This window comes from Dromaius novaehollandiae, chromosome 2, assembly GCF_036370855.1.
Source record: "Dromaius novaehollandiae isolate bDroNov1 chromosome 2, bDroNov1.hap1, whole genome shotgun sequence".
Classification (NCBI taxonomy): domain Eukaryota; kingdom Metazoa; phylum Chordata; class Aves; order Casuariiformes; family Dromaiidae; genus Dromaius; species Dromaius novaehollandiae.
Genome location: NC_088099.1, coordinates 79,340,119 through 79,359,575, shown reverse-complemented (window position 1 = coordinate 79,359,575; position 19,457 = coordinate 79,340,119). Strand labels below are relative to the sequence as shown.

Here is a 19,457-nt window from a genome sequence, read left to right as displayed (position 1 = left end):
TTGATTCCTTGTTTTTCCCCTTCCATGAATAGACTTCTTTTTTCCTGTGTTTTTGCTGTCCACTAATATACTCCCCCAACCCCCTTAACTCTAGTCCTTTTCCTTTCTCTCACACACCTTTTCTTTCTCAGTTTTCTCATTCGTTTTTCTAGGCTTGTCCATTGCAGAAAAAGCAAAACTTGTTCTTCAGTAGTAACATGGATGCATAAACTACTGATGTAGCCAGACAAAAAACATGCACTAATTTTCCTAAAATAGATCAACCCTCTTTCACAATCTCTTAATTAACTCCATTCCTAGCAGTCTCCCTTCCTCCCTAGGCAGCAGCATAATCCTTGTGCTCCCTGCTGTCCCCCTTTCCCTGCATTTCCTCCAAGCATGGGCTGCTCTTCCTGTATGCTGCCTCTTCAACAGGAGCGCTCTTATTTTTGGTGTGGTAGCAACTTCATCCTGCCCTAGTTTATGCAATGTATTTTTCCTTCTTTCTGCACTATTGGTTGCTGTAGCTTATCATATGCACCCTGCTCTCCTTCTGCTACTGCTTCAAAGCACTCCAGATTTTTTGATTTGCCTTTCCTACTGCTCCACGATGTTGAGCGATGCAGAGAACCTCCTACAGCCAGAAGGTGGCTGTGATTTTTAGCAATGATGTTTGCAAGAACTATTTAAAGCATACTTAAGAAGATAGATACATAATAAGTAGGTTTGAGGGAAGTGGTAGTAATCCACCTGCTACCTTCCTTCTAGCTAACCCTTTAATTAAATATTAAATTTAAGATTCTCAGGAAGATTTAAAATAAACCACTGACAGACACAAGTTAAAAAAACGCAGAGAAAGTGATACCCCTCTCCCCAAGGTTTACCACACCCTCGCAGTGCTTTTGACAGAAGTGTTCTGTGCCTATGAGGGAAGAACTTTAAAGAAAGGGAAGCAACAAACCTTATGCTTTTCAGTGCTAGAACCCACTATATATTCTCAGCAATTCCCATTAGGGATTGAAAATTATTCGATGCCTAATAAAACATGCTAGTTTCCTCTTTCATAAAGGATAACAAAAAATATGTTTATAAAAAAATAAATAAATGACTTGCAATGTTTTCCTCACTTAAAGCTACGTTCTGCTGTTGGATGCACAGAATTGATATGCACAGTTTGAGGGGAAAATTACTTGATGTACACTGAATCATGCTACTGCCTGTAAGTATAAAACAGGGTGGGATAAATCAGAGTAGGATCTGTGCATATTTATGGTAAAAGGCATTTCTTATTGCAGTCTAAATTGAGATAAGGCACACCAGGTGGGGATCACAAGCGGTCAGAGTGCTGGATGCTTGCTCTGCTACTTCTTCATTTGCATTCTAATTCCTTCCTTCTTTGTTATTCTTTTGTTCTTCTCTGTTATGTGCAGTTTGAAATCAAACTCTAAACCTCCAAACCCTCTCTACAGTCTCCACTGCTCTTGTAATATGACCAGAAGCTGCTCAACCGTTTTGCTTTGGTCTTGTGTTAGACATATAATGGAAAGTGCTTTCAAACATGTACGTTTTTTCCTCCAAAGCCCTACAATCAACTTTATATCACACTTTCAATTAAAATATTACCGCAATGGATATATCTGTAATGTTTCTAGAATTTCACAGTACTAAATCTATTACTTTGAATACAAAAGTTGGCCAAAATGATTGAATTCTTGAGGCAATGAAAATGATACTGGTGATTTTATTCAGCATGTGTCCAATACGATTTTCCATTTCAATTCCACATTTTTTTTAATGCTTTCCTTATAAAGTTCTAAATGTTACCTTCAGATTTTTTGGAGTCCCTTAAAAAGTTTTTTAAATTGTTCACCAGAAAACTTAAATTTTAATGATTAAATAATAGGAGATTTATATACATCGGGGGGGGTTCTCAGATACTGGGCTCTAAGTACATACAATGTCTATTGAGTAAAAAGAAAAAAGAAGAATCCAGTCATGCAAATCATTTTACAAACCATGTTTCATTTGCTTTAAAAAGTTTTACTCTGTTACTGGCACATCATTTTAAAGTTAAGCAGATAATTTTTTTAAGGTTGCTTTGTCCCTTTCCATTTATTTGCTTTGCCATTTTGCAGAACTGACAGGTCACATGCTACTGTAAAAGGTACTGGAAGGTTTAATAATGGTTCTGCTACCATCAGCCACTCCAGGCTTTGGAGTGGATGTGTTTAAAAAAATCACCTAACCTCCAGTTAACTGCACTGGTTTGTTTCTAAACAGCACACCACAATATCAGCATAGATTGCGCATTGTAGCCAGTCGGGTGATTCCACTTAATAATTTTTCAACACTAGAACCTTTCATCATTGTAATTCTGTTCCATTTATGAATTAAAGGTCATATATAGAGCACAAATAAGGTCTAAATTTAGTCACAGCAGACCACAGTTCCACATAAAGACAAATCTTCAAGTTATGTTGACCTGCTAGGAGACAAAGATAAACAGCACAGCAAATATGTACCTGCAATGCACTGCTTCCCTATTAAATATTAACTGTTTCATTTACATTTAAATGAACTGAGCAGTAATGGATAGACTTTCCAGTACCGCTGTTTGGTGCTGCTGTCACGGAAAGAAGCTGCAGACAATGTGGTTCGTATGGGGGCTAATGATGCCATCTCAACCTCCGCTCAGGTGACTTCAACGACGATCGGTCTCCAATCTTGAAATATAATCCTAAACAGCTTTCTTTTTTTTTTTCTCTTCCTCTGTAAACACATCTGTTTATAAATAACTTAGGTGTCTCCTTGACATTCACGGTATCTAACTGAAGCTGAAATAGAAAAGGATGGGTGGTGTACAGCACTGAGGAGATGTCATAGTACTTTTGCTTAGCATTTTTGCCAAGTGCCGGTTGCTAATATCAGCCATCAGAGACGGGTGGGGTGACCCACCCATATTTTTCATGGGTCTTCACCAAACTCTTAAATGTTGCTTCAGCTTCCTTACGACTGAACGACTTTTTTGATTTGCCAGCTTTTCTGCAGATACGGCCCTGCACCAAACAAAACAGAAACCCTTCATTAAACACATGAATATGCAGCTGAAAACCACAGTTGAAATTTTCAACAAGTCAGACCAATAGGCATTCACTTACGGATACCAGAAAAGAGAGTTCCCAAACTGGGACAAATCTGTTATTAGAGATGATTAAAAACGATATGCAGTAAAGGAGAAAAGACATCTGCTAGGCTATTTTTTCCCAGAGAAGCCATGTGCTGGCACACTGCCCTGAGCGTAGTGAAAAGCCACTGCTGCCGCACAGCTCATATCTCTTTCTTTTATGTGGGGACCCATTCAAACAAATGAAGGGATCTTTGCCATAAAATGTTTGGAGCGTAACAGTGTTAAATCCTCATGCCTCCATATGATCACAAGTGCAGGCCTGAGCAGAGGTCATGGCATTTCTTAAAAAGAGAAGTACTTCATAACCAGCTTGCTTCCAAACTGCATTAAAAAAACCTACTTTGTTTATTCCCCCTTCATGACATATTGGTTTGATGACAAATGAAAATATAAACACTCAAACATACAGCATCTTTATTAGTTTGGAATTAAATATTACCTCTAAATGCATGGCAGGATATAATTTCAAATCTTTGTTTGGCAACGTAGACATTTAGTGAGTTACGAATAGCTTACCTCATTTTGCACATTGGTCCATGGCAATTACCAAGTAACAGGGACACAAGAAAGAAACAGAGCTGCAGATTTATTCTACTGTACAACAATAATACCATTTAAAGTATTTATGCTTATTGGATTTGTCACATAACAGACATTTGTTATAGTCACAAATCTAAAAATTTTTATAAACTGATAGACTGCCCTGAAAGCCTTTGTCTGAATAAATAGTATTTGATGAGCAGACACCATACTACAGTGTTATAGTTATGAAGAACCAAGTTAATATGCTCTCATTTTTGCACTCTTTTGCTGAAAATGCTGGGCCAGGTTGTATTCTTTGCTTCCCATGTTTTGCTGCCAATTTGGAATGTAAACTGAAAATTGCCATTCTTAATCACATGGAACAAGTAATAATGAAAAAATAATTAGGTATGTGGAGGAAAAACAGGTAAAAAAGGGAAAAATAAAACCAGCAACTGACTCTGTCCTCAGAGTATCAAAGTTATTTTTACAGACTAAAATGAATGAGGTTACTTTGCAGCTGGGACAAATCATCTCCTCCTAGAAAGCTGTCACAATATTGCACAGATATGTTTTTGTGTTCAGCACTGCTATCATTACAATAAAATTATGGCCATAAGAGTTTAAAAAGCTGTTTCCTACTCCTCTTTTAATGAGTAATTTTGATATGTGATTTCACTTGTTTCAGAGTCTAGCCTATCTAAAGACTAGGAACAGCCTCTAACTGCCAGACTGGATTTATTCACAGCCAACTTACACCCATTGGTTCTGTGACAACATAGTTCTGTCTCATAGATAGCTATTTTACCATTTGATGTTTTTCCTCCCCTTTCCCCTGGCCCCCATTTATCAGCTATTAGCATATTGCTTCTTAAACACTCTTCTGCTAGGCTAAACACCAAAGACAACTTCCCCATCCTCACACTAATTCAGCAATTAGTATTTCCCAAAGAAGGATGATCTGAATGGTACCTGATTTAACTAGGCTAATACATTTTCTCAGCAAATGTTCCTTTTTAGTTCTGACAAAAGGAATGATTAAATAAAACTGGGTAATATTTTTCAAAATCTCATGAGTCCTAGGTCTAATATTGCTTTTCTCTCAAAAATTGCTATTCCAGTTGTATGCTGAAAACATAACACATTCTCAATGGCTAATTATCTTACATATCCTGCAGGAGTATTTTTGTTATTACAAAACATATTTTCTATTTTCTTCCTAAGCCAGGCTTCCTTTGGAAGTATACTTGGAGAAAAATAGGAAAAGATAAGGTCCAACAGCAGGTGAAATCAGCACAGGAAATGATGTCCTCAAAATGTCACCAATGAAGTACTTTTGAAAGTAAATATAACTCCATGAACTTACTCCACTACTTAGTTTATGGATTAGGTCCATTTGCCATCTCTTGTCTTATACATTTTTTTTTTTTTTTATCATTTCAGGCTTTGATATCTTTCTGAATTGTTTGCATAGTCTTCCTCAGCTTTGTCATAGTACTAATACTATTCTGTACCTAGAAATAGGATCTTTACATTAAGAATCACCATCACTCATACTCAATATGTCAACTATGTACTGCTCTGAAAGCAGGAGCATACGAATTTTTTGGTCTTCCAACACTGCAATGACTATCATGCTGTCTGAAACGTTACTGCAGTTAGAGCACATGAAATGAGCACCTTTCCATAAATATATTTTCGTACTTGTTATTAATGTAACAAATCATTAAATCCACTTCTAAAGTGCATTCAGGCACCATATGCAGGCTGTATGTAAACTGCATCATCAAGGACTAGCTAATTCTACCAGTTTCCAAGTATGTATTTCTATATACTTATACAGCAACTATGAGTGGCATGGTTAGCACTGTCTCTTATTAACCAATATTCTGCCAGGTGTTTATAATTTGGATAAAATTTAACCTTGTGGGCTGAAAGTTTCCCTGTTTGGTGCCTCATGTAAATCTGAGGTAAAGAGCAAGAAGTATGGAATTTCAGTCAAAACAATTCTGATGCTTTTGAGACTATACTGGAGTGATACCAACTGCGTTAATGATTTTTAGCAATTTACCATTCCCACAAAACTTTTCCCAAGGTTAACTAAAAATGGTGTTATGCACATAATTATAAAAGAAAATGTCAGACAGCTATTTTAACAGGTGCTGTTACCAGTTCTGACTACAGGATGTTTTCAGGTTACTACTTAAACATACAGTCACTTTAACTCTGGCCAGGAGACTATGACCTACTGCATATTGTAAATATGATAAATACAGTAAATATAGTATGTAAATACAGTACTGCACATAGCACAGTTGCACGCAACTGTATATTGCCTGATCTCTAAACCACACAAGTTGTCACTATGGCCATAGTAAGGAGGACAGATCACTTGCATGGCCAATGTTTTGATGCACCCAGCACCCAATCAAGAAAAGACATCAAACTGATATCTGAACAAGATGAGAACATAGCACAAAAGATTAAAAGTAACAAAGAAAACTGAAGAAAGCTTCTCATAAAGATATTGATGATATCTTTAACTCTAAGAAAGTTGTACCAGAGCTTATTTAAATATTTGCAATACTTTCAGATGCTTTTCATAACTGAAAAGCCTGATTAAAATAAAGAACCAGAGAGAACATTTCAGATTTTACTATCTGCTGTAACTTTATGCATGCATTAAGATATAATTTCAACAAGCCAGAAACATATGAAAGGTGAAAGTAATGCCACAGCATCCAATTGTTTTTACACAGCTGTGCTGAAATGCAGGAGGATGCATGCAGCACCGAGCCTTCTCACTCATCTGTGCTCCTACTGTACCTAATTTACACAGCACTGTGAGCAAATGCATGTCACTCATCCACTCCTTGTCCGAACTAACGGCTTTGAACAAACAGCTGCTCAGGATCCGGCTAGAATCTTGTTAACTGTGCTGGGAGAGGATCTCCTGGAGTATCGTCTGCTACATGTGGTCTTTTCAGGACCCTGGTGATACGGAGGGACCATTACCTCCTTCCATATTCAGCAAAAGACCTGATGTGAATCTCACACAGGATTTGGCACCCTCATTTACACAGCACTGTGGGCAAACTGTGTGATCTGACAGCTTTTCTACTTTTCAGGGATGCCACAGTAGTTTCCACATTTTCCCCAAACCATCAGTGCATCTGTATGCCCCCTCCTCTAGAATATGGTGTGACATTGTAGAACATCCTCAGTGATATTCAGCTCAACATCTAATAGGTCTTTAAAGTCCCTCGGTGTTGTTATCAGCAATTTGCTGTATCTGCTCTTCCCCAACATCATGTCATGAAGTGGTCCAAAGACAGACTTAAGTCCTGTACAGAAAGACCAAATACGAAGCCTCTTTAGCTTTGGAATCCCACTACAACCATGCTTCCACCCACATTAGGCCTATGTGTCATGAAAAAGGTTCCTAACATTTCTTCTGGTATTTTCAGAAACAGGATGGCCTCAAGGGGGTTTCTGTGGCAGCAATGAAAGGACTTATCTCTTTCGTCAAACCACTTACAGTAGCTCCCAGACACAAAACCAATGGTTTGCTCTACGGCATAGTGTACAGTGTCAATTTGTTCTTCCATGCTGTATCAGTTTTGGCACTACCTGAAAACACTGCACTACTGAACAGTGACCAGCCTCTCACAGAACCACAAGAGCACAGAAGTGCTGGGTGGAAGGGACCTGTGGAGGTCTCTAGTCCATCTTCCTGCTTGGAGCTGGACTGCCAGCTGAGGTCAGGTCAGCTGTGACACTGTGTAGCCAGGCCTTCGAACTAATTCCCAAATTTTCAGAGATGCATTGTACACAGCCATCAGCCCTTAAATGACTGAGGTTATCCTGAAAATGGTTTAAGTCCCTGTGCTACACAATGCTGTAATCTCTGAGATGCCACAGCCGACCCTTCAAGCCCATCCAGACTTTCTTTTCTTGTCTGGTTACCAAAAAATTGTATTTATTACAAACAGTACACAGACTTAGAAGCAGGTTCATGCTGTTAGCACCAGTTTTAATGTGAACTCCTCAGTCCTGCATTCCTTTTGTTAATTCTGTATATGCAAATAACTCAAGATGGCATAAGGAAGCATGAGTAAAGTTTAATTTCCTCCCTTCACCTCTTAAACAGGTGTGCCACACTGCAGCTTTCTGTGCCCAGAAAGAAGCAGGTTCTATGGATCCACCACCAGGTAAAAGGCAAGAGCTAGAAAATGAGCAAAAGTTTAGACAGGTACACAAAAGACAGGAGGAATTCACTATGACACATTGTACCTGTGCTGATCCCTCCAAAGACAGGAAGGACATCTGCAAATATGTGCCCCACTTTCCAAGTAAGTCTGTTGTCCTAGGCTTCTCCATGGATGATGCAAAAATTCAGATTTTCTAAGAGCTGGAGCACAATATGAGGCTCTGGTATATCACATGCTCCACTAACGTACCAGTGACTAATGGGCTTGGGCCTCAACCATTCAAAGCTGCATACTACACAAATATGGTCTAATGTTTTCAGATAAGAGATATATAATGCTACAGCCTAAGCCAGTCCTTTTTAGAATATTTAAGCAAGTTTTAGAGAAAAATATTTCTACTGGCTTTAGAGAAACTACCTGGTCATTAAAGTTAAAGCAATGCTTAAATGGGCTAGTATCATGCCTTCAGTGCAATGACTGACTGCAATGTGCCATAACATCATTTTTAGAGTTTAATGTACACACTCTCTCCCCTCCCGACTACATGGTTATAATTTCTTTCCTTAATGTACTGATGAGACACAGTTAAACATATCTCAAAAGCGACACAGAATTTATATTGCACTATATATAATTACTAGCTATAGCTAAAATGAAGTAGTATAGAAAATGACACAGACAAATGCTGTTAACGTCATGGCACAAGTGAATTAAAGACTGAATGTTTTTCTGCAAATGTGTAATTTCCGAAGCAGTATTTCTATGCCTTTTTAAACTCCTTTGCGAGAATAATCCCTAGAAAGAAGTGGAAACTTCCAGCTTTGGAGCATACTATGAATTGCTCCTTTTGGGAATGTAACTATTCATTGCCTAGGAAAAGAAATCCGAGTTCCAGCTGAGTAATTATTAACACTCACTAGTCTGTGTGCAGTCTGTGTGCAACTAGCTCTTAATCAATATGAACACCTACAGTCCTAATCCCTGTTTGACAGCTACAGAACACTGCACTGCTTTTCCTTGCTTTTCCCTATAGCCAACACAGAGCCAACAACATGATTTCTATTTAGCTGAGGGTTAAGAAACTTCCTCCCTTCATTTTAAGGGTGGGATGAACTCTGCTTTGGCAAAAGAAAAAGAGTATTTTGACAGCTAATGACATTCTTGGAATATACTCCTCTAGTGCTGAAGATGTGGTCTTACAGTATGGGTTAAATTAGCCTAATAGTGGGCTTCTGTCAAAAGAGGGTCCCTCTCCTCTGCCATCAAAAGGTCACCTGCTGACAATGAGTCATTTTCTCTGTCAGTTCTCTGCTGAGCCCCCTGGACTACATCTCTAGGGAATCAGATGACAGCAGTTACCGAGAGCAGGTTTTAGTCCAGGTGAAAAGGCTGGGAATGTGGCAACCCCTCTTTTGTGTCAGCCCACAGATAGCCCATCTCATGAAACTGCAGTTAACCAAGTTAAACAAACCCACAGTTGTAAACCAAACCAAAGCAAAACAAACTCAACCCAACCCAACCCAACCCAACCCAACCCAACCCAACCATTCTTCATGTTGGGTTCTAAAGCCAAAGAAGCTACAGCCCAGAGAAGAATGGATGAGCACAGGAGGGAGAGAAACACTGCTTAGCTCTGCATTTCCCAGAGTTTCACCATGACAAGAAACAAAACTAAAAAAGACTGCCTTTAGGAACAATTAAATGAGTTAGGAGCAAATCTGGCAGCATTAGGGTCACAAACTGATGTGCTTTTTCCGTTGCTACTTATACAAACATGTTAGTCTCCTGACTATATTTGTTTCATATTGATCCGCATGGACATCTATTCATATAGCTTCTGTTTTTGAGTGCTTTAAGAATGTATCTTCAGATTACCTTTGAAAAAAGGATTATCTACACTTTACAGATGGGAGAGAGGAATATGGTGAAGTTATGTGACTTAATCACAGTTGTACCTGAAGTCAGTGGCAAAACCTGGAAGTTATACTTGGATCATCTCTCCTCAGCCTACGTGGTCTAACTGAAACATCCTTTTTTTCTGAATAGTTATAAAACACCTTAATTATATTTTTATAGAAATCCTTAATCTTGTTGAATTTATAGAAAATTTGACATTTACAGAAGTTTATAGAAAATTTGACAAGATTAATAACATCAATTTCCTCCTTTTTGTGATGCTTTGGGTTTTGTATGGGCACATGTTATGGAAGTAAGTCCCACACTTCTTACTGGATCTGGGGTTTTGTTACCATTTATAACATAAACCTATGACCAGGACAAATATCTAGTCATTCCTCATCTCATAAAACCTGACTATGAGAAGCATTGGAGCTCTACGTCATTTTATAAAGCTGGCTTACTCTTCCTTCCTCAGGTAAATTTTCTCTCATTTTTGGACTTTGATTTGGGATTGTTACTGGTTTATAACTTTATCAAGAGGTCACTGTAGAAGTTCGATGGATTTTGAAGAGCCTGTGCAGAAGAGGATTAAATCACTGAGGATGCTTGATTTGACAACATGCACAAAATCACAAAGTAGATAGAAAATACATTTTTCATCGACAGAACCTGCGCGTGCATGAGGAAGGCATGTGGCATGCTTCTGTCACACATGGCCGAGTACAGGCATAATTTATGTACCACTCCTCAATCTGCCTGTTAACTGGGATGGGGCAAGTTAAATTGACACCTTGATTCTATTTCAGAACAGGAGTCACTTGAACACCTAAAGTATGGTGGCCACTTACCTATTTGTGCAGACCAGTATGGAGTGTAAGTTCATTTTCAGCAAACTACACCTATGTTTTTCCCTATCTTATGCTTTTTCATGTTTTTATTAAAGTAACAGTAGGAAAAGTGAATAGAAGTTAAGCAACTTCCAGTGCAGTGCTGATTTCACTGCCTGCTCGGTTAGGTAACTATACTGTCACAGTCCTGTGCAGCTTGGTCCTGCAACTTCTAGAATCTATTCAATTACCACAGTTTTTAGTTGGAGTTAGATTTGTGGCAGTCTTCAGCATCCTCCAGAAATGACTATATAGAGTATGACTGAACCATGTGTCAGACCAGCCCCATATGTCATATGCTTTCCAATAATATGATATAATTCAACAATAACAGTAACAATAATTCAACAAAAGAATGGTATTCAATGTACAAGTTGGGCAACTGGATCTTGTGCATATTAAATTTAATATATGTTTTGAGCCTTTCAGGTAGAATACTCATTGCAACCTCTGAAGTTCTCCCTGTTTAACTACAGAGTAACTGTACCTGGCAATCCTTCCATGCTTAAATCTCCTCTGTGCCTAATGTCACCATTACTTTTTTTGGATAGTTGCAGGAAAAGATAATTTGTAAACTGGAAACTGTATGGGAAAGACTGAATACATCAAGGGAGGAGGAGATCTTCGCTGTTTCTCAACAGCCCAAAGACGTTTAGATGGGAAAGAAACCAATGTCCCACTTTGAGATAGAAGACACCTACTCAGGTATATGCCTTGGATCGAGCCTGGCAAAGACTCCAATGAAATAAGGACCAGAATTATTGTGGAGTTACAGATGTTCTGTTTAGAAGTCTCTGGCCATGCATGGAAATCTCTGGGCATCGTGTAGATCCTAGGAAATCTGTGTATTTTCAAGGCTAACCTATTGAAGGAAGAGTAAATCTTCCTCACATTAGAAAACCAGTTCTATTTGAACACCTTCACTGAAGAAAATGAGGGCTTCTTTTACAATTCAGGGAAGAGGAATAGCACTCTCTGAGCAAATTCAATTTTGTTATGATCCACAGCAGACAATTATTTTAAATTCTTACTAGGAGATCACCAAAGTATTACAAGGAAGAATTAGTTCTACCTGCTAGAAAAGCATGTTTCAAAAGAAGCAGTTTGTTTCAATTTAGCGATTTAACTTAATTGATGACTATTCTAACAATAAAGATGATAACTGAAAGTACTTTAAAATCTCTACAAAATTTTTTTTTATGTTTTGAAGCATATGAAGAATGGAGATCATGTTCCCTCTGCTGTTTAAAAGAATTAAAACAACTCCTACTTCAATGAGTTGAAATCCTTGTGTCTTCAATCCTCTCAGTAGAATATATTTGCATAATAATACAGTCTATAGTCAGAACAATAATATATCAGAGTACACATGAACAGTGTTTCTTCCAGCCCATTCATCACTCCCAGCATCTCAGCATAGCAAATACATGCTCCCTCTTAAGCTTCAGCTTGAAAACCTGAGACTTCTCAATGGCAATAAAAGAAAAATCTTAGAAGGCCAACACATCTGATTTTCCTCTGTAACTAAATAATATTATTTGCTACCTCTTTGACTCAGAGTTTATATCTTTTCATGGGGTACAAACTCCATAATCACATTCTTTGTTTCCTCTGTAATTTTTGTATAGGAGTTGATGTGTTTCTCAACCACCGACCTATAGCAACGTTCCTTCCTTTGACGATAACTGGCATAATTTGCTCAACAAAAAGCAAAACACAAGCCACTTTTATTTTTTAAGGCCCTAATATGGTAACATAGCTTCAAATAACTTAGCGACCACTGTGTTCTCTACACGTATCTGTAGCATTTGAGATTATCTGATTTATTCATGGCTACAGTCCTCAAACTGAGTATCTGGAGCATGGTGAAAGCCCATGGATTTGCAATTAATTTCTGCTATACATATGTGAAAGACCTGCAGTCTGCTGACCTTCTGGACACTACGTAAGTCCCATCTGCTATCTGTTCCTTCATACTTTTGTTTGAAAGGATGAAGAGGAAGCTATTCACACTATGATTGACAGCTACTTTCTGTATTTGTTTTTCATAGAATGACCCCAGTGATTGTATCACTCTATTGTTTTGACCCAGTAGAAGTCAGCTGTGATACTAGTATTCCAAAAATTGAAAGATAGATTAGTCCAATATTCTTCTAAGCCACGGAACTCTTGAAGCAAACTAATAAGATTCCACTGAGATATTTCTAACCTTACAATGTGAGTGATGGAAGTCCTATATACTGATATTTTTTGTTAGAATTCAGGCAGTAGAATGTTAATTACAAACTGCATCTCGATTTTAATTTAAATCCTTATACAGAAGCCTACGAGAGTGAGAGCACTCATAGTTAGGGGTTTCCCTTTCCTATTTCAGGACAGCATGTCCTGACAAAATTTTCATGCTCATCCTATTTACTGAGAGAATGGGGGCGTATTTTCCTGAAAACAAAGAACTTTTTACCTGATGTAATCTGCAGAATCATCTGGTAGCTGATAGTTACCTTTGGCTGGTAGGCCTGTCCCCAGCATCCACTAAGAGAACAACTGACTCATAAAAAGGAGGACAAGACTGCTACTGATCATTTTTATTACAAGCTTAGGCCCAAAGTCCTCATCAGGTACAGCTACTTCAGTCATTCTTAAAAGAAGCAATTCATGATGTATTATTCCTACATTACCATACATAGTTTTGTCTTCTTTTAAACTTCTACTAAACCAGAGTCAGATCATTCCTCTACAGTGAAAGGAATCATGGATTTATTTCACCTTTCAAACTGCCTAACATCATCAAAGGAAACAAGCTATGGTGTCTTTTTCCGCTAAATACAAAGTGCGAGTGTTTGGTTTAGGTTATTAAAGGACATAAAATCCTGTTCCACTTTTGGATAAAGTCCCTTTCTTCTCAGTTGGGACCATATTATCTGCCGTGCTTTCAAGTGAGAGAATATTCCTTCAAACACTGATGCTGCCCCCAGTCATGTACATTATTCAGTGATAATCGCAAAGTGACCTCCCACTTTTTCATTACTATCCTATGACCGGCACTGTTCCAGCTTCCTTCGTTCAGTGATTAAAAGTTATTAATATTATCATGACAATGATCCTGCTATCAGAAAACTGATAATAATAGATTAATTTAAAAATCTCTGTTTTAAAGTTCATATTATTAATAAACATATTTAAAGTGTGCCGCTAACAAGGAATAACAGTAAACACACAGTTTCCAGAGCCTAGATAAACAGATATAAATGGGAGGTTCTGTCTAGACAAGAATGTTAAACAGTTGCCTCCAGGACAACAACAACTGATATTTAAATTATTTTGTTAGTATCATCCTAATTCTTTGGGGGAAATCCTAGCCCAACAGTAGCTAATAGCTGTTGTTTTCACTGGTTCAGCAGGGCCAAGTCTTTGCCCAGTATGAGGAAAGCCAATGAGCAATAGGCTTAACGGGAAGCAAACACAGTGTCATCCTCTTAAAAGCAAGGCTATAGTTGAGTTAAGGACAACACAAAGTTTTTAAAATAAGATTCTGGATTTCAGACAGATAAACAGTTTTAGGCCTTTGATGTACTGAGAATTCCCCCCAAGATACTGGCTAGAGCTGTGTGAATAATTGATTTTTCAGCTGAATGGCTCAACCAACCAACCAAACAAACCCCAACTTGTTTGTTAATTAACATGTTTTTCTCCCGTAAAAACTGGGGGGAAAAAAGCATAGTCTGGGATTGCTGAATTGTTTCATTCAAACAGAAACTGTCTCTCTTCCATTTTAAACATTTTTCCAGATAAAAGCACTCACAATGAAATATTACATTTGTGATAGGAAGAAAGGGCATACATAGAAACACAAGATAATTCCTGGCCTAATGGGAATGCTGCTGCAGCCCATGATGTAGGGCATCCCTCAAGCAAGGTCACCTGAGGGATGGGCTTCCTGCTTGCTAAATGTGGAGAAACACCCACCCTACCTTAAAACTTTCCAAGAGACATGCCCAAGTTCACATTCCTGCTCAGGTCTGGGGAATCTGAACTTAGGTTTCCCCACATACAAGGGCAGTTCCTTAAGCACAATGCTGAAAAGCAGTGGAAAGGTGCTACTCCTCCATTTCTATGATTTATTCCTTCAGTTTTCTTATGAGCCTAACTCCAGGATCAAATGTTTCACTTTCAAAATGTCAAAATGATTTATTTGAATTTTCATTTTACTCTTAAAAAATCTGTTAAATCTGTTTTTAAAAAAACAGAATTTGTCAAGAGTCTTGGCTGCCCCAAAACATATTTTCAGAGTTATTTTCATTTGGTTTGTGATCACTTTGTTGAAAAAAAAGCTATATAGATTCACAAGTTATTTTTAGGTTCAGCAAAAACTAAGTAGTACCGTAGTTTTCTCCAAACAATTAAAACCCACCATTAAACAGCAACAGTATAGTTAGTATTTGGAAACAGGATTGATAATAAACAGTGAATGAAATCAACCACCCTAATTTTATCATTCAAATTAATAAAATGAAACTGTAAGCTGGTGAAAAGTTCAGGTCTGCCTACTCACATCTGCTGTCATATTAAAAAGGCACATTTTCATATGTGTCACAGGCTCAACTATTTACAATGATTTTGCATTAAATCATCAAACTACTAATCAGTGACATTTCTTTTAATCTAAAAGGTTTAATTTATTCTTGCAAATGCCGCTAAAGGCCCAGTTCTCTATGTACTCTGCAAGGCAAATCCCATTAAAGGTGGAGGAACGCTCCCATTGACTGTAATGGGAGCCGGGTTGGGATCCATACTGAGACAGATCCTGCAAGTGGATATGGTAAGGCCTCCTGTGAAGATGTACAAAGTCACGCAGGGCATTATAACGCCCTATTAGCACAGCACTGGTTACACCAGCTTCACAGTCTCTCGCTGGAGTGGGGACTAATAAGCACCACTTGCTCATGCACTGTCATTTTTAGAAAGTGGCTATGGGACCTAGTTCTTTCAACCTTTCTGAGTAATAACAAGCCTACTTAATATTTTGCACTATACTGTAGTACAGAATATTTACAGAAATTAAATCAATTAGCCTGACATAAGTCATCATTATTTGTTCATGAAGACTCATTGTGGCCAATGAGACTGTCTACAGCATGACAGCAGTTACCTAAAATCAGCCATGTAGCTCAGGAAAATGCAGTACCTGCATTTGCAACATTTTTGTCACCCTATTTTCATTCAGAATTTACAGTCAAAATGAAGTTAGCCTTTAAAATAAAGAATGAAATGGGGATACAGGAGTGTCTGTTGCACTTTGAGCTGTATTATGCAATTGAATCAAGATTACATAACTCGAGTGTGATTACAGAAACATGGCTCCCATTACATGGAGCCTGGCTATGATTACAGAGTGGCAATCCATCACAGATTACAAGTCTGTAACTGAGAAATTAAATTTATTAATATTATCTATTAACATTTTAACTTGGAATGCACATCATGAGACTTTGAAATACGCATGTTCTAAGTATGTAACTACTAAGTTACTGGCAGTAATTTTTTCAGCTTTTTTATTTTATCCCACAAGCATACATCCATTCTCTTTTTTATAATTAACATCTTAAACTTCTGGAAGGATGTTACTGAAACTCTTTTATCTTAAATCTGTTTATTAATGATGCACACATAAACAGCCTTTTTACCAGAAATTATTATTACTTTCTAGAAATCTCTTCAGTGGTTTAGGGAAGAAAAGTATCAGGTTATATAATGTGTAACTATATATTTATTATTAATCAATAATTTAATGTGTTTCTTTACTGAGTCCTTCTGTGATCCCAGTAAACCTTCCTTTAATCTTTTTACATTCAACATTCAGTATTGCAGAAAGACATTCAATTGTTAAAAAATGGTGAGAATTTAGCATTGTCCTTCTAAATCCTGTTTAAAATAATGAGAAATAATGATCATAATAAAAAGAGATGTATTAACAAGTAGTGAGACTAGTGGCTACAAAACTTTAATACACCTTGGGGTCAACGTAAATTAAGGCTCTTTTTTTTTCTGGTAGATGTTTTTTATATCTCAAGGTGACCTAGGGAACCTGACCTCTTCAAATGAAGTGCAGAAAAAAATACTACCTATCTGGTTAAAAAAAGGAGCAGTAGGCCTGAATCAAACAGGGAAAAAGGAGGAAAAGCCATTTACAAAAGAGTCCATTAAATAATCAAAATAAATATTTTGTGTTAAGACAAACTGAGTCTTTACTTCTGCTCATGCAAGCAGTTCCATAGAGGCAAACAGGAGTAACCTCATTTTTAAACAAATAAAAATATGTTATTATTCTACTCTTTCTGCCCTTATTTTGCTCAGATACAAACTGAAGAAGTTACTTAGCATCATTTACTGATAGACATGGAGCTGTGTGTGTCCACCGGGTTCAAGGGCATCCATGAAGTGAAGCAAAAAAATCAGCTTGCCACAGCCATGTGTATATTGCCCACTACAATGACCATAAAGCAGGACAGGCTATGAGTTCAGCTGAAATATTTACTCACTTATTTAAATTACCCTATGAAATACTTCTCTTCTAAGCATATTCTGCAGGAGAGAAAGAAAAAAGGATAATCTGCAGGAGAAAAAAAAAAAAGCATAAAACACCAGTGTGTTCAGTTGGGAGAAAATGGCCTATCATTTGACATCCTCTGCTGAGGGAATTAAGAAACTGCTCCAGAAAGAACCTGGCAGGAATTAACTGCTGCAATTGAAGCATGTATCCTAAATTATTTGTTCCTTTCAGGCAGTGAGATTTTTAAAGGGGCATAACTTTGCCAACAGCTCAGGCAAGAAGTCCAGGTGTGACCCTGGGCCAATCCTTTGTCTGGTGCACCAAGTTGAAAACTGGGAGCAAAGGGTGCCAGGGGGGTCCCCTCTTCTCCACCTGCACTATCTGGAGGAGTACAGGACAGCACCTGACAAAGAGCTGGGAGCCGCTGCTTCAGGTGTTGCATCCTAAACCAGTGGCAGGACCTCTAGCAGGAGACCAGCAAGCATGGCTGACTAATGGGTGAAGAGCAGGAGGCAGAGACTTGAATCCCAAAACCCACTGAAACCTGACGGATCCCTTTTGGCATAGGGCAAGGGAGGTATCCCTCAGGGGCATGTGTCTGGGTGCACCAAGCAGCAGCGCCAAGCGCTGGGACAAAAGACAGGCAGGAGGACACCATGGAGACATTTGCTCCTCACCCCTCCGAGCTGCCTCATACTTCCTCCACGCTACCCAAGAAGGGACCCCAAAAGAGCAAAACATGTGTGTCCCTATCTCCTTCCCACCGGTGACGCTCAGACCTCGGGGAAAGGTGTCACCCCGGCTTGGCCAAGGTCAGCGCCTGAGGGGCTTTTGACCCGCTGCCCTTTGTTGTGCCCATCCAGCACACGCGCGCGCGCACGCACACACACGCACACAGGCACCCAGAGGTGGCTCCATCCCACGGACCCCCCTACCTGCCCCTTGACCAGGCTGGCTGCAAACTGCCTCATGACCGCCTCCACCGTGTAGGCGCTGGACCAGCCGCGGGGGGTGAGCAGCTCCATGCAGATGGCCCCGCCGTCCAGCACGTAGCCGTTCTCCAGGCGGGGGCTGAGCACCCGCATGAAAGGCGGCGAGAAGGGGAAGTTGTCGGGGAAGGTGAGGTTGAGCAGGATGTACTCCGTGTTGGTCTCCTTCATGTCCTGCCACAGCACCGAGTCCTTGTCCACCTGGTGCAGCTTCACGTTCCAGTCGAAGAGGCTCTCGTCCACCAGCTCCACCGAGATGAAGCGGTCGCTGAGGCGGGCGATGTCTTGCAGCTCCTTCATCAGCCGCCGGGTCCGCACTTGCGTGCAGTGCTGCTGCCGGCCGGCGGGCACCAGCGGCGCCGAGCCCGACGGCAGCGGCCCCAGCGGCGCCGAGCCGGGTCGGCCCCCGCTGCCCAGCGCCGCCTTGCTCTCCTTGACCGAGCCCGGGTCCCTCGCCGCCTCCCTCGGCCTCTCCCTGCCGCCGCCCGGGCCGGGCTGCGCCGGCTGCCGCGCCGGCTCCGGCGCCTTCTTGCTCCTGTGGCCGCCGGGGCTGCCCTCGCCGCCGCTGCTGCTGCTGCTGCAGCCGCCGCCCCCGGCGCTGCCCGGCGGCGGCTTGTTGCTGCTGTTCTTCTGGCTGCCCTTGGCCCGCAGCGAGGAGCCCTGCTGGCTGCTGCGGTGGTGGTGGTGGTGCTTGGGGTCCTCCGTGTCCCTGTTGTGCAGCCGAATGAGGCCGATTTTCCGGAGCAGAGTGGCCATGTTGCGCGCGCCTCGCTTTTCCTCCTTTCTCTCTTTTCTTAACCCGCCGCCTGGCAAATGCGGTGCCCCCGCTGGAAGCGAAGGCGCTGCGAGCCCTCCCTCGCTAGCGTGGGCGCATCGAGCAGCGGGCGACGCGGAGAGAGAGGCGCCGCCGCTGCGGGAGGATGCAGCGCCGGCCGACGGCCCCGCCGCCGCTCACACGCCGCCTTTCGCTAGGGCTGCGGCGGGCAGCGTCGCAGCAGCGCCGGGGCTGCCCTCGGAGGCATCAGCGCTCCGCTGCCGGGGCCATAATCCCGTCAAAAGTTAAAAGAAAAAGGAAAGAAAGAAAGAAAAGAAGGAGCGAGCCACCCCCCCGGCAAAATCGCTGGTGCAGCAGATGGCTCCCCCAAAGCGCCCCCAGCTCCCGCCGACCCAGCCAATCCCCGGCGGCTCCGCGGCGGGCTCGTCCCCGCGCCTCGCCGCGCGCCTCCCCGCCCT

At 40.5% G+C, this 19,457-nt stretch overlaps 1 protein-coding gene across 1 annotated transcript; it reads right to left on the bottom strand.

Moving 5' to 3' along the window:
- Window positions 1–1,702: 1,702 nt before the first annotated feature.
- Window positions 1,703–19,442, bottom strand: UBE2QL1 (ubiquitin conjugating enzyme E2 QL1). Its single transcript, XM_026107122.2, has 2 exons — window positions 18,171–19,442; window positions 1,703–3,035 (listed from the first exon to the last, which is right to left on the bottom strand). Exons 1-2 carry the CDS (start codon window positions 18,978–18,980, stop codon window positions 2,904–2,906), a joined length of 942 nt encoding a protein of 313 aa, XP_025962907.1. The 5' UTR covers window positions 18,981–19,442; the 3' UTR covers window positions 1,703–2,903.
- Between the last annotated feature and the right edge of the window lie 15 nt (window positions 19,443–19,457).